We start from the raw sequence: 13736 nt of genomic DNA, 5'->3' as shown, positions 1-13736 counted from the left end.
TCTTCCAGATGCTGGCCAGTCAAGCATCAGATGCCCCAGGTCTCCCTTCTAGTTAATCAAATGGGAATTTATTCTCGTATGGAAACCCAATACACTCACATCCCATGGGTCTGAGCAGGCATCAACACAACCTTGGTGAGCCTCCAGCATGTGGGGTTCTTAGATCTACTGCTCTCCCCTCAACCTCCTGCATTCTCAGAACTGTCATATGTGGGGGTTCAGATTCTGCCCTGCACACATAGAGGCCAAGGTGTGTCCTCTATCACACGATGGCCAGAGGAGACTGCATGGGCAGGTGTGGAGATTCTGGGCCTCCCAGATGAGATCTGAAGCAGAGTACACAGGGGCACACAAGGCCATGCATGCTTGGGGAAAGTGACACAGCACAAAAGTGTTGGCAACCGGTTTCTGCCCCAAGCATGCCCTTGGCATGTTCAAGATCTTGTCTCTTCCCCATCCCACTCTCAGAGTCTCAGTTCCCCTGACTAAAAGGCACCAACTGGACACAGCTGCCTTGTTGAAGGGGTGGAGGGGGCAGCAAGGGATGCAGGTGTGGCAGCCTCATGTGCACCTGGTCCTCCAGCAGGTGCAGGTGTGCTCACAGGCATGGCTGCTGCCCTCCCCAGAGCACAGCTGTACCATTGTGCAATGATCAATTAAGTTTTTTTACTTGAGAACAAAAGATTTTTTCCTAATTCACAGCCCTGTGAGTTCTGTTTCCCCTGCCCTTTTCATTCCACAACTCTGCTCAGGCCTCAATGCTTCATCAAACCCCCAACACAGCCTGAGATCTGGAACACTCTAAACCACTTCCCTCTAGAACCATGATCATATCCTATGGCTGGCTGGTTTTTGTTTTGCTTTCTTCTGTCTCTCCCATCTTTGGAAGCTGGCCTTCCTTCCATTCCTGCCTTAGTTAACATTGTCTTTGTTTCTCTCTCTTTTTGTTTTTGAGACGGAGTTTCACTCTTGTTGCCCAGACTGGAGTGCAATGACACGATCTCAGCTCACCGCAACCTCCGCCTCCCAGGTTCAAATGATTCTCCTGCCTCAGCCTCCCGAGTAGCTGGGATTACAGGTATGTGCTACCACGCCCAGCCTATTTTTATACTATTAGTAGAGGCGGGATTTCACCATGTTGGCCAGGCGGGTCTCGAATTCCTGACCTCATGATCTGCCTGCCTCAGCCTCCCAAAGTGCTGGCATGACAGGCGTGAGCCACCGTGCCCGGCCAACCTTGTCTTTGTTTCAGAGGCTTCTGTGCTGCCATGGCTGGGAGACATGATGGACATTGTTACCCCACTTGAAGATGGGGAAACCAAGGTGTCCTGACTGGTAGGACAAAGTGAGGCTTCTAGACCCCACAGCCAGTGCCCTTTCCATTTCACTGCACAGTTCCTCACCCCCACCCCAGGCTCCCTTGAATGGTGGGTCACTACCATTGCACACAGCCAACTGGACCCCCAGCCTGCTGTAAATGTCGGCCAGCTCTGTGCCAAAAACAAAGAAAAAAATCCATCAGCCACTAACCAAGACAACGCCACCTTCCTAATTGTCATCAGTACACTGGTTCTCTCCCAGCCATAAGACCAAAAGAGGTGGGGAACATCATCAATGCCCTGGGAAGGCTGAGGATGCATAAGCCATCTGGATACAGAGGGGCTGGCTTCTTGCAGTCTCCATAAAAAAGGCACACTTTCCCTGCTGGCCACTCCTCAGCAGGCATGTGCATCCGAAGCCAGCATCTCTTTGAGAAGATGAAGTGCAGTTGAGCCACCTCTGGTCTGGGAGTTAGGAGACCAATGACTCCAACCGGGTCATCCCCTGACCTATACCCAGGTTTTCCTTCTGTGAAATCACACCCCTTCCAAATTTAGGACTCTATAATTCTGTGAAATCCATCCTGCCTCTGGATTAAGCAACAGGCAACTAACAGAAGCAATCACGGGGGAGCAGAGCCTAGCCCTGGAATGGACCAACAGCCTTTTGCCCTTTAGGCCATTGGGCTCCACATAAGGTATTCTTGTTCTCAAACTGCCTGACCAGAGGTGGGATTACAAAAGGGGTGGCCATCCCAGACGCTTTGGGGATTTCACCACCTGATACACCAGGTCTATTACCAAAGTCCCAGTCAACATGTCTGGTACTCGCTTGTCCCCCTTTCAAAGCTGACATGGGCCATGCAAATGACCACTCAATTTAATTTCTCTGTTGTTTCTGATGCCAAGTGCATGAAGGCGTAACCTATTACTGGACTGCATCAGTCTGGTCAGAAATGTAGGCATTGAGGGATCTTGGTAGAAATGAGTCAGAAGACTCCACTCCCTCCCGCCCATGGTCTGCATCTGAGTCACCGTTGGCAAACTGAATGAGAGTGAGTGTACTGGGGTGCAAGTACAGGGGAAATTACAACTTACGTGGCTCCTTCTGCCTTCTTCATCTCCCACAGACGTGATAACTGTCTCTGAAAAGACCATTTGGCCAGTCTGGTTGTTGGTTATCTGTAGTAAAACAGGTACAGTGAAAGTAAAATAGAAGGAATTCTGGACAAATTCCACAAGTTGTTTTTGTGTTTTGTTTTCCAATTTCTGAAGCAGCGGCATCCAGTATAGGAGATGAAATGCCCGCCCCGCTTTCTTTCTGAGTTCCCTCGGCAGCTGTGAGATGAGCAGCTTCCCCTGGGCACAGTGATAAGAGATGTTAAGAGTCAGCCTCATAGGGTTGCTATGAGGAGGAAATGAGGGAATCCGGAGAAATCACTCCCCACAGCGCCTGACAACCAGCAAAATGCTCAAAGATGTCAGCTATTTCTATCACTCTTGGGGCTCATCACTTGAAACTCAATGTCAACTTTATTTTTGACAAATTACAAGTCTGGGTGTCTAGTTGAACATCTTTCATGAAAAGCAAGCAGGTTTCAGCTCTACCAGCCCTACCTGATTCGAGTGAATGGTCTCATTTCATCAAGAAAGTGCTTAAGTACAATGAGAGACTTGTTCCAACATTGCTGTATCTATTGTCTGCCTCTGATTCTGTAACCAGGTGCAGGCATCTCAAAGCTAAGTCTAACATAGAACCCAGGATGTTCCTGCCCCATGAAAGGTCATGTCTAATGTTTGGTTTGGTGATGAAGGATAGAAAAGATGTTTGGTCACCTGACCAAGATGGTGAAATCCCGTCTCTACTAAAAATACAAAAATTAGCCACAGTGGCAGGTGCCTATAATCCCAGCTACGTGGGAGGCTGAGGCAGGAGAATCGCTTGAACCTGGGCTGCAGAAGTTGTAGTGAGCTGAAATCGTGCCACTGCACTACTCCAGCCTGGGCAATAGAGTGAAACTCTATCTCAAAAACAAACAAACAACAACAACAAAAACAGAAAGAAAGAAAAGAAAAGATGCTGGCTCAGAAGCTAGGAGATGTGTATTCTTTGAGCTCTGGCTCAGTCGCCAATAACCATCTAGTATGTCACCTAGAACAAATCATATCTTTTCTCTGATTCAAGATTTTCTCACTTCTACATCATCTTTAAGGTCTCTGCCAGCTCTAATATCACAGGAATCTGCAGCCAGGACAAAGTGGAAACTATTGTACTAATTTGCAGAAGGGAATCAAATTCTAGTTCTGAGAAGGTAAGGACCACATCTTAATTACCATGCTTTTATATTTTTACCTAAATAATTCCTCTCCCCAAAAGAAATGATCTCTTCCTTTATGCCAGCTTTTTATAGAATTAACCAATGTCATATTTTTAAAAATTCTACAAGCCTGTATGTGTGGGTTGCATGACCTATCAGAACCTTTATTATAACAATTTGTATTTTTCTTAAATCTCCAGAAGAAGAATATATAAGATGATTTCCAAATATGTTTCACTACTACTGAGCCCTTCTTTTATGAAGCATTGCGTAAGGCTAGTGTTTTTTGTTTGTTTGTTTGTTTTTTGACACAGAGTCTCACTCTGTCATCTAGGCTGGAGTGCAGTGGTGCGATGATCTCAGTTCACTGTAACCTCCACCTCCTGGGTTCATGTGATTCTCCTACGTCAGCCTCCCCGAGTAGCTGGGACTACAGGTGTGTGCCACCATGCTCAGCTCATTTTTGTATTTTTAGTAGAGACAGGGTTTCGCCATGTTGGCCAGGCTGGTCTCAAGCTCCTGACCTCAGGTGATCCGCCCACCTTGGCCTCCCAAAGTGCTGGGAATACAGGCACAAGCCACCATGCCTGGCCTTTTTTTTTTTTTTTTTTTGACAGTTTCGCTGTGTCGCCCAGGCTGGAATGCAGTGGCGTGATCTTGGCTCACTGCAACCTCTGCCTCCAGGTTCAAGTGATTCTCCTGCCTCAGTTTCCCGAGTTGCTGGGATTACAGGCACGTGACACCATGCCTGGCTAAGGCTAATTTTTTTTTTTTTTGTATTTTTATTAGAAATGGGGTTTCACCATGTTGGCCAGGCTGGTCTTGAACTCTGACCTCAAGAGATCCTCCCACCTCAGCATCCGAAAGTGCTGGGATTACAGGCATGAGCCATTACACCCGGCTGAAGATTAGTGTTCTATAAAACCCATTTGAGAACTACTGCACTGTGTTGATAAAATAACTTTATTATAATAACAGTAATAATAAGAATACTGGTTTTTGCATTGCACTTTACAGTTTACAATGAACTTTCATATACTTCGGGTCATTTGACCTGCACAATACTGTAATGTAGATGTTGATATCCTTATTTCATAAATGCAGTTAGTGAGAATCAAGACATTTAAGTAATTTTTCAAAAATCACACTAGAGACTGGTAGGACTCACACTCAGGTATTCTGTCATTTACAAGAAGCAACTTTAAGAAGCAACCAAACTTGTTGGTTAATTATTGTCAGAAAGGATGGCTTGATATTGGGTTTGACAAGAATAAAATAATCACCTTGAAAACATTCTCCAGTCGCAGATGAGCAATGCCAAAGGATTGTGTTCTGCAGGTAAACTCATTCATTTACTTGGAGGATATACTGTGTAGCTGATTCATCTAACTGAACCCATTACTATGCATTGGCAGAAGTGCCACACAAAAGCTACTTTATAGTCAAGGCAATGGCACGTAAAAATTGATCCCCTATGCTCTGTGGCACAGAAACACTGTTGTTTCAACCAAGTAATTATCTAGGCACTTGAACAAAAGTGAGGCTCTTTTGTGAAAGCCACTGTGGCCTTGCATACAGGAGTTGAGATGAGCTGAGGGGGCAAACTCCTTGATATTCACAATGGGATGCTAACAATGATCCTGAATATCTGCACAGCACACAGTCTTAGGCAGTTCGCTCTCAGAGTCCTGCCAAATCATGTCAGAGGCATTGCATACCAGGGGCAAGCTAGTGCTATGTTCCTCGAGATTTGCAGAGCTTTCTTCATCAGGTCAGAATGGGAATGAACCTGGTTGCTCTCCATGCATGATGTTAGACCAAGAGGCACTCAGACACGTGGTAGTTTGGGGAAAAATCTGCTATAGAATTTTGAATGCACAACCAGCAAACGGATGAGAGTTTAATTTTGTGGCAATAGAGGGTTTCTCTTTTGGAAATGGGGTATATCATATTTACATGCCTCCTAAAAAAAAGTGAGGGTCAATTCACCGTAACATGACCTCTAGTTCAATCCCTACTGAGACATACATAAAAACCTATGAGATAGATCAATTCCACAAATGTAATGCTAGGAAAGGGTGTTTTTAGACATTCATTTGCTTTCTTTTTTCAAATGATAATCCCTGGACATTCTTTGCAACTGGACTGGCAGGAAGCCTAGGGTTAAATATACTGCATAAATGCAAAAGCAATTTAGGATCCTGATACATTGTCTCTCCACTTTAAACAGTAACATTACTCCTTCTGGTTTTCAATCTGTATTTTATGATTCTCAATTGTACTTTGGGCTTGCATATCACATATGAAAAAAAAACAAAAAAGCTTAGTTCTCTGATGGGACTGGACACTATAGAAAGGAGGAAGTGCTGGCCACGACTTACCTTGTGAATTTCTCTGTGCACATGGATGGTATTATTTCCAACCTTGGTGTCTGTGTTGGTCTCATTGTGATAGCTGGGAGGTAAGTTTGCCAGGTTCACTTCTGATGACGCTTTGGCAGCAGCTTCTTCTGCCTCCATCTATTAAATCGATGAATTTAATGAGCAAAATTATTTTCTCTTGTTACAAATGAGAGTCTATTAGAAAAAACAATCTCTTTTCCTCTTCTGCAATTACAAAGAATCATGATGATGATAGGTGCTATTAATTGAGTACTCACTATGATAAGATATTATACTAAATGTTTTACATATACTACAGCACTGAATTTCACAACCCCTCTGGGAGATGGGTGTTAATGTCCTCATATTACAAATAGGGAAACTGAGGCTCAGGAAGACTAGATAAATTCCCCAGGTTCCCAGAAAACGGTGGAGCTGGATTTTGAACATGTTTCCATTAGATAGTCTTGCTCCCTGTATAAATGCTGTTGATGCCCTGCCCATCTCCTGGTGGCCTAATCTGGAGGTCACCTGCATCCAGTTCCCATACATGCCAACAACCAACTCTGTCTCTCTCTGAGGGCATTCTCTGGTCACCAAAGTATGCTCAGTCTGCACAGGCCCCAAGTGCTAGGGAGTTAACATCCTAGCAGTGAGAGACAGGCTATGAAGGTAAGCACTCCAGCTTCTCCCTTCACTAGACAATTCTAAATCATATAGAATCTACATAGTCTCCCTCTGAGGCCCCCAGTGGGATGGAGCTCTAGATGCCCAGAGCAGTAACCTGCTTGTGGGTATACCGTTGATTGTCTTTCTTTTCTTTCATCTCACTTCCCCACTTCCTGCTAGTATCTTCTGGGAACACATCCCAAATACACTATTTGCTCTTAAATCCTTGTGGCAGGGCCTGCTGGTGGTGGTGGTAGGGCAGGGGATGGAGGGGACCTAAACTTACTCCCTGTAGGTAGGGCCACAGCTGTGTCTCCTTCCCCACCCTACCTCTTGGGTACCCTTGTAGGAAATTCTTGGAGAGGGATCTTTGTAGAGGGTCAGTTAACCAGTTCCCGGGGTCCACACCCCTTCTGGTCTTCTTGAACGTATGTTCTTCTCTGGTGTCAGGTTTCTGTGGCCACCGTCCTCAAATCCTCCAGTCTCATGATCCTCCATAACATCTATACCAAATATGTCAGTGACCTCATGTCTGCACTCAACTTCCCCTTCCAGATTATCACCCTGTCCTAGCCCTGATGAGCGGGCAGTTGACAATGTCACCTGTTCACAGCTGATGGGACCCAAAGGGAGGCCACATCATAGACTAATTGAGCCAATCAGATACTCTGTCTAGGAATTTAAAATGAGAGACACAAAGAGAAGTTCTACTTGATATATGGCAATTTTCCTACACTGCTAGTTTTGACTGTAGGCTATTTTTATTTTTAAAAAGAATGCTCAAAAAATATTTTCCTATTTAAAAAATCACTGTCCTCTATCCCCTCAAGTACTAGATGAGCCCCTGCTTTAACCACCAGATTTGCTGAGTTGAGGAGGATAAGAGGAAAGAATCCTCATGTCTCAACGCAACACGAAAACACTAAACTCGAAGTGTGAAGAAAACCTGGTAGGCAGAAAGGCTCAACAAGGACTTAGTCAGTGGCCACCATGTACACAGTGCTGTGCTAGATTCTGAGATGGCTGCTGAGACATTTGAAACTTGATCACTGGCTTCATAACAACAATAATTCTAAGAATAGCCCCCATGTTTGGGGCATTGACAATGTCTGAGCCGTTGCACCAGATGCCTTGAATATTCACAGCAATCTTATGGGAAAGCTGTGATTACAGAGTCACGTCCAAAAGTTAAAAAAATAGATACATCTGCATCCCTTCATGGACCTGCTGAATTGGGATTTCTAAAGGTGAGACCCCCAATGTTACTTAACTTCTCAGATGATTCTGAGGATTTCCCTCCCCTCCCTCTGACCCCCCAGTTAAGAATCTCTGTTCCAGGCAATAGGGAGCTACAGCAAGTTCCAGAAGGCTAGAGGGAAAATAATATAACGAGTAGACCAGAAAGAGAGGGGAGTCAGGGAACTGGCTAGAATTAGGTCCAGGAGATGGGAGCTACATCTGGGTAGGGGCCTTCTAGGTGGGAAAGACTCTAAGTAAGTCTAGAAGGATCAAGCCATTGAGAGATGGCCACTGGACGAGTCAAGTCATTGCCTGCAGCATCCTCAGAGAGGAACACAGTGGAAAGTACCAGGATTCTGGAGTCAGACAAGGTGGGTTCAAGTCCTGGCTCTGCCACAAAGTAGCTGTGTGACTTTGGACAAGATACCAAATCCCACTAAACCTCAGCTTGCTCATTTGTAAAATACGGATGTCCTACTTTGTGGAGTAGATATAAGAATTAAGGACCATGACGTAGATATAAGAATTAAGGCATGAAAGACACTACCTGCCACACAGCAAAGATGAAATTCATAGCTGTTTTCATCATACTGCCCTTTAAGAAGGCAGTTTCAAAAGAAGCCAGTTTGTTTTGCCAGAGTTCTGAAGGGAATGGATAGCTAGAAGCAGGAAGAGCAGACAGTTGATATTACGTGTTTGAAGAGCTTGCCAACAAAGGGCAGAAGAAATGGTGCTGAGAGAGAAGACAGAATGGGCAAGAAAATGACTTTTTTTTTGTTTTTTTAAAGCAAAGGACCTTGCCCTCAGTTACCACTCTGGTTAGTGACAGAAAAGATACAGCTGGGAAGAGAAGACTGAAGGTGCTGGAGAGGATCCACCCAGAAGAAGAGAATGTTTTAGTGTTTTTTAAATTCCCATAGGGATCAGTTTGGCTTTCAAATAATTGATAAGTTGCCAAACCTAGAGTTTCCTCTAGGCTGAGCAGATAGTCTTTTTATAAAACTTTTCCCCCCAGCTCAGTCACTGGTTATTTCAACAAAATGAGCTAACGGTTCTTAAATGGCACCATGAACTAAAAGTATAGTTTACAATGGAAATTTCAACCGCAACTATTATTGCCACTAGCAAGAGAAACTTAAGTCTGAAGCAAAAGGAGCTGTTTCATAGAGGAGGAATGTGAATGCTGTTAAAAATGGCATTTATAGTTGGTTAAATCTGTGTGTCTGCAAAAGGGGTATAGTAGGAAAAATTAAAGAGATGAATCCAGGCTTGGTATTAGAATTCTTGCTAGGAATAGGTGAGGCAGTAAGAACATTCTAAAACTAGTGAGTTACAGAGCTGGCAATAAGGGGAGAAAAAACAGAGTGGTTATATCTTCAGAATACATTGGTAGCATACAGAACAGTAATACAGGAAAGTAGTAATAGCCCTGATTGAAGCCATTTGAAGATTTGCTTTTCCCAACAATGGCTGTACAACTAGACCTGCTTTGTCCTTCCCCTTAAGAAACTTCAACAGCTTGAGCCAGCTGGAACATTGATAATGCCAAGAAGCTTCTTGAAAGCAGATTCATGATGCAACTATGTCAACAAATAATGCATCTGGCCCAGGTCCTTTTTTATTTTTCCCCTGAACAATGACTAAATGCCGATTATCCTGTGTCTATGAGATTTAAGGGGCATTCTGGTAGTCTCTTTACAAAAAATTAATACTAATAACCACAGTCTATTAACAATCTATTGTATTCTGTTTTTGAAGATATCTAAAAGACACTTGTAACATTTTAAGATTAATTTTTAATGCTTTAAGATATTTTAAAAGATAGATTCCACTGAGAACCACAGGCATCACAAGCTCAATTTAATTTGAAGCTGCAGAGTTAAGAGACATTGGGGCCTATCTGACTCCCTTCACCCTTTAATTGTTCCATGTCATGATTGTTTCACAGTTACAGGAAACAAAGATCATGGATCTTGGGCTCTGGATCTGACCAGTGGATATTCAGGTCCAGTGGATATTCAAGGACGGCTGCCCAACTCACTGATTTGCTTTACTTGCATCATCTCATTGAATTCTCACCTTACCCTAAGAGGTGGACATTTCTCCACTTCAGACTCAGGATGCCATTGCCAGTAATTGGCAGAGCAGGGACTGGATGAGGGAAGGTCAGGCCCCACTGCCTGTTCTCCTGCCACGGTATTCAACCTCTCTCATCCTGTACCCATGGCCAGCGAGGACACCTCTGGGAAAGAGTGGGATAGAAGTGACAGCCAGCATCTCCTCTGGTGGCAAACTTCAACCCCCAGCCTACACAGAGCCACATCTAGAGGGAGGAAAGCTGGGGTCTTGGCAAAACCCAGTGTGGATAACGCCCATGGAGAAGACACCGTCACTAGGTCCCGCAGAGCCCCACACTGCTCTGCTCAAGAAGAGACTGAAGAGGCCCTTGCTGCTCCCTCTCCTGCCTCACCAGAAGCTAACGTCAGAGGACCACGCTGCAGACTTTCTGAACAGTGGTGGGCACAAAAACATAGAGGTGACTTACTCAGTCTTACTAGGAATCTGTGTGCAGGAGGAAAAGTCCTAGAACCTGGATAAGGAAAGCAGACGGCCTGCCCTAGAACCAGAGGCATCGCGAACTCCATTTAATTTGAAGCTTCAGAGTTAAGAGACATGGGGGCCTATCTGAATCCCTTCACCCTTTTGTTTTTCCATGTCATGATTGTTGTGCAATCACAGGAAACAGAAAGATCATGGGTCTTGGGAACTGGGCCTGTCCAGTGGATATTCAAGGACAGCTGCCCAAGTCACTGCCTCCAAAACCAGTGTCCCCTTCACTGCAAACTCCACAGGCTAACTGCTGTGGAGTGGAAGGGGAAATAGCCCCAAACTACAAAGGGCTGCGGGGAGAAAGCAACTTCTCCCTGGAGACAAGGGCCAGCAGTTAAGGCTTTGTCCAAGGGGGCTACCAAGCTGGAGAGAGCAGGGATGTGAAACCAGACCAGGGGTTAACCAGCCTGGACATTAGTTTCCTGCTGGCTCCTTCACTGGGATGGCTGGCTCCTCTCTAGACACAGGCTACAGACAGAGCCGGGCCCAACAGCGCCCACGCCTACCCACCTCAGGCACCAGGGACAGCTCCCCACACCTGTATGGAGAGGGCAGGGTCAGTGACATCTTCTTCCCAGGCAGCCCTTGGCATGCGTGGGTGCCCATCACAGAGGACAGAACAAGACGCCACCCACAGTGTTTAGACCTGTAGGTGATGGAGGGCAGAAGCTAGGCAAAACTTTGCTAAGGTACGTGGTATCTGATAATAATAGTTGCTAAATACTGTGCACCTATTACTTGCCAGATGCCCACACTTACGACATTTAGTTCTCACAGGGAACTGAGGTGCAGGATATAAATGATTTGCCCAATGTCACCCTGTTACTGAGTGGCAGAGGAGGACGTGAGCCCAGGACAACTGCAAAGCACTGTTGGTGGAAGGGGGATTGCCTCTCACATCCTCATCTGCTACTCATACAGTGCTGAGATTTGGGATTTCCATCTTCCCTCTCTGCCCCCACATTGCATGAGAAGCAAGACAGCCCAGACAGACTGCCAGTAAAGCTCAGGGCTCTTTGCCTCTTTGTCCCTGCATGGCATCCTAACAAGCGCAAAGCATAACAGACAAGCTAGAACTTGGCGATGCCTGGAGCTTGCCCCGGGTCTCTGTGAAACCACAGTACTGGAATACCAGGGGCCCTGCAAACCTCCGCTTACAATAGGGAAGGCCTACGGCATGCCTGACGCCAACTGCAGGCAGGTGGCCCCAGCTACTTAGGGAGGGTCCAGCTGCAGAGCCTCTCGGTGCACAGGCTCAGATCCAGACTTTTTGGCAAGGAGGCAAAACGAGGCGGGAGTAGGGATCACCCTGCGCTACCTCCAGGCCACTCCGCATCGGCTGTCGGCCCTTCCCAGCCCGTTCTCGGGACCCCAGGTCTCTAGCCAGCGCTCTTCCATGCCTTCCCAGCCTTCGCTGTCCCCAGCCTGGCTCTTCCCAGAGCCCCGCGCCGCCAGCGCGCACCCACCTCCTCCACCGCGCTGCGCAATTTGTGCTGCGTGTCCTCCATCAGTTCCTCAACCTCGCGGAACATCTCGTTGAGCGTGGCCTCCTCCTGCGGGTAGTTGAAAGCCGGGCCCGGCTCGACGGGAGCCGAGGTCGCCGTCGGAGCGGGCGCGGGGGCCGTGGGGACCGCCGCCGCCAGCAGCAGGAACAGCAGGGTGGCCCCGAGCCGCTGCATCTCCGCTCTGCGCCCGCAGCCGCCGCCTGTGTGTCCCGGAACGCGATCAGAGGCGCGCGGACCACCCCCCTCGCCTGGCCCGCCGCCCCGCCCCGCTCCGCCCAGCCGCCCGCCCCTTGCGCCCCTCTTTTCCGCACCCGCCCGAAGACAGGAGGAAACTGAGGCCACTGAAAATGCAGCTCCGTTTACACCCGAAAAGATGCCACCCCACCCGCTCCAGCCCGAGCCCCGATCGCCCCAGGACCCCGCACCCCCATCCTCCAGCACAAGCTGAGCTCTGCCTCTCACCTGCGATGCTGGAGCCCTCGCCAGAGCAACCGAACCCGGATCCTCTACGCTAATAGCTCCCAAGCCCCAGCTCACCTCGACTTAGTCCCCGGTTCAAACCCTAGCCCCTCCTCCCCCAAGTCAGAGTGCCCGACCCCTACTTCCACCCCAATCCTCTCTCAGCCCCTACCTGGGGTGGGCAGAGCACAGGTCAGCCCCTCCCCTTGGCGTCGGGTCCTACTGGAGGGCCCCGCCCCACACCCACCCAAGGGAGGCTGAGCTCAGCCAAGTCGTCCCCTCCCCCACCGCCGCCCCTCACCCACCCCGACTGGACAGAGCTGCGCTGCGGGCTGGACTGGATCTGCTCGCTCCCGCCGGGAGGCCACCGGGAGGCTGCCGGGCTACGGGTGCGGCTGCGGCTGCGGGAGCGAGAACGGCGCGGTGGGCGGGCCGCGGGTGCGGGAGCGCAGTGGGGTGCGGCAGGGCTGGTACCCGAGAGAGCCCACTGCCCGCGCCCTGACCGCCCACCAGGTCCCCCACCGAGCCCCGCCCGCCCACCAGGCCCACCCCGCCCCGCGGAGGGGCCGCAGCCCGGCCATTGGCCAGCCGGGGCGCCGGCCACCTCACGCCCCACACCCTCCTCTTCTGCCTCCGCGACCAGCTCTACGGAAGGCAGCCATCTCCTTCACTGCTTCCCCCTGCCCCCGAGGCATCCCAGGCCCCTGTGTTCTCTGGCCTCCAGGCTTGCAACAGCCCACCGAGGTTGTGGGTGGGGGGAATGTTCCTCAGTCCCACCTTGGGAGGAGTCTTTCCAAGGCAACCTCCGTCCTGTGCAATCTTCAGGAAAATTCCCAGCCCCCCAGCCTGGCGTTCAAGCCATCACCGCTGGCCTTAGTCTGCCATGGTTGACACCGTACTACAGCCAGGACAACGCACTTGCAGCTCCTGGAATGGGAGAACGTCATGAGAAAGTCAGCAAGCTCCTCAAGGGTGGCACAGAGGAGTGGTCAGGACCAGACACCTGCAGCCAGCTCTGCTCCTTCCTACCTTCCCTCCCCGGCCAAGTTACCAGATTTGTGTGCGTCCCAGTTAGCCCTAATGTAAAGCATTGACAAGTCTCAAAAACGTAATATGGAGTGGGTAGTGAATCAGAGAAGTTAGACCATCAGGCCAAACAGCAGGTGAAGGCAGGGCTGGCCAGAGGTCCTGAGTGTAGCTGACTCTGCAGTTGGTGCTCTCCAGCTTGACGCCCCA

General features: G+C 48.5%; 1 protein-coding gene across 3 annotated transcripts in view; it reads right to left on the bottom strand.

Moving 5' to 3' along the window:
* Positions 1-13031, bottom strand: part of DKK3 (dickkopf WNT signaling pathway inhibitor 3) — a 46217-nt gene extending 33186 nt beyond the window's left edge. Inside the window, exons 1-4 of one of the 3 annotated variants that reach the window (XM_033205815.1) lie at positions 12673-13031; positions 12003-12241; positions 6019-6156; positions 2418-2501 (exon numbers count right to left, since the gene is read on the bottom strand). In XM_033205815.1, the coding sequence (XP_033061706.1) occupies positions 2418-2501; positions 6019-6156; positions 12003-12215 (435 nt within the window). In that variant the 5' untranslated portion in view covers positions 12216-12241; positions 12673-13031. Of the gene's footprint in view, positions 1-2417; positions 2502-6018; positions 6157-12002; positions 12242-12503 lie in introns of all 3 variants that reach the window. The other 2 variants (XM_033205813.1, XM_033205814.1) reach the window with 2 other exon arrangements.
* Between the last annotated feature and the right edge of the window lie 705 nt (positions 13032-13736).

The sequence above is a fragment of the Trachypithecus francoisi genome, unplaced genomic scaffold (genome assembly GCF_009764315.1).
Source record: "Trachypithecus francoisi isolate TF-2019V2 unplaced genomic scaffold, Tfra_2.0 Lachesis_group8, whole genome shotgun sequence".
NCBI classification, from domain to species: Eukaryota; Metazoa; Chordata; class Mammalia; order Primates; family Cercopithecidae; genus Trachypithecus; species Trachypithecus francoisi.
The sequence above is the reverse complement of the archived record's forward strand: the minus strand, read 5'-3'. Positions and strand labels throughout refer to the sequence as shown.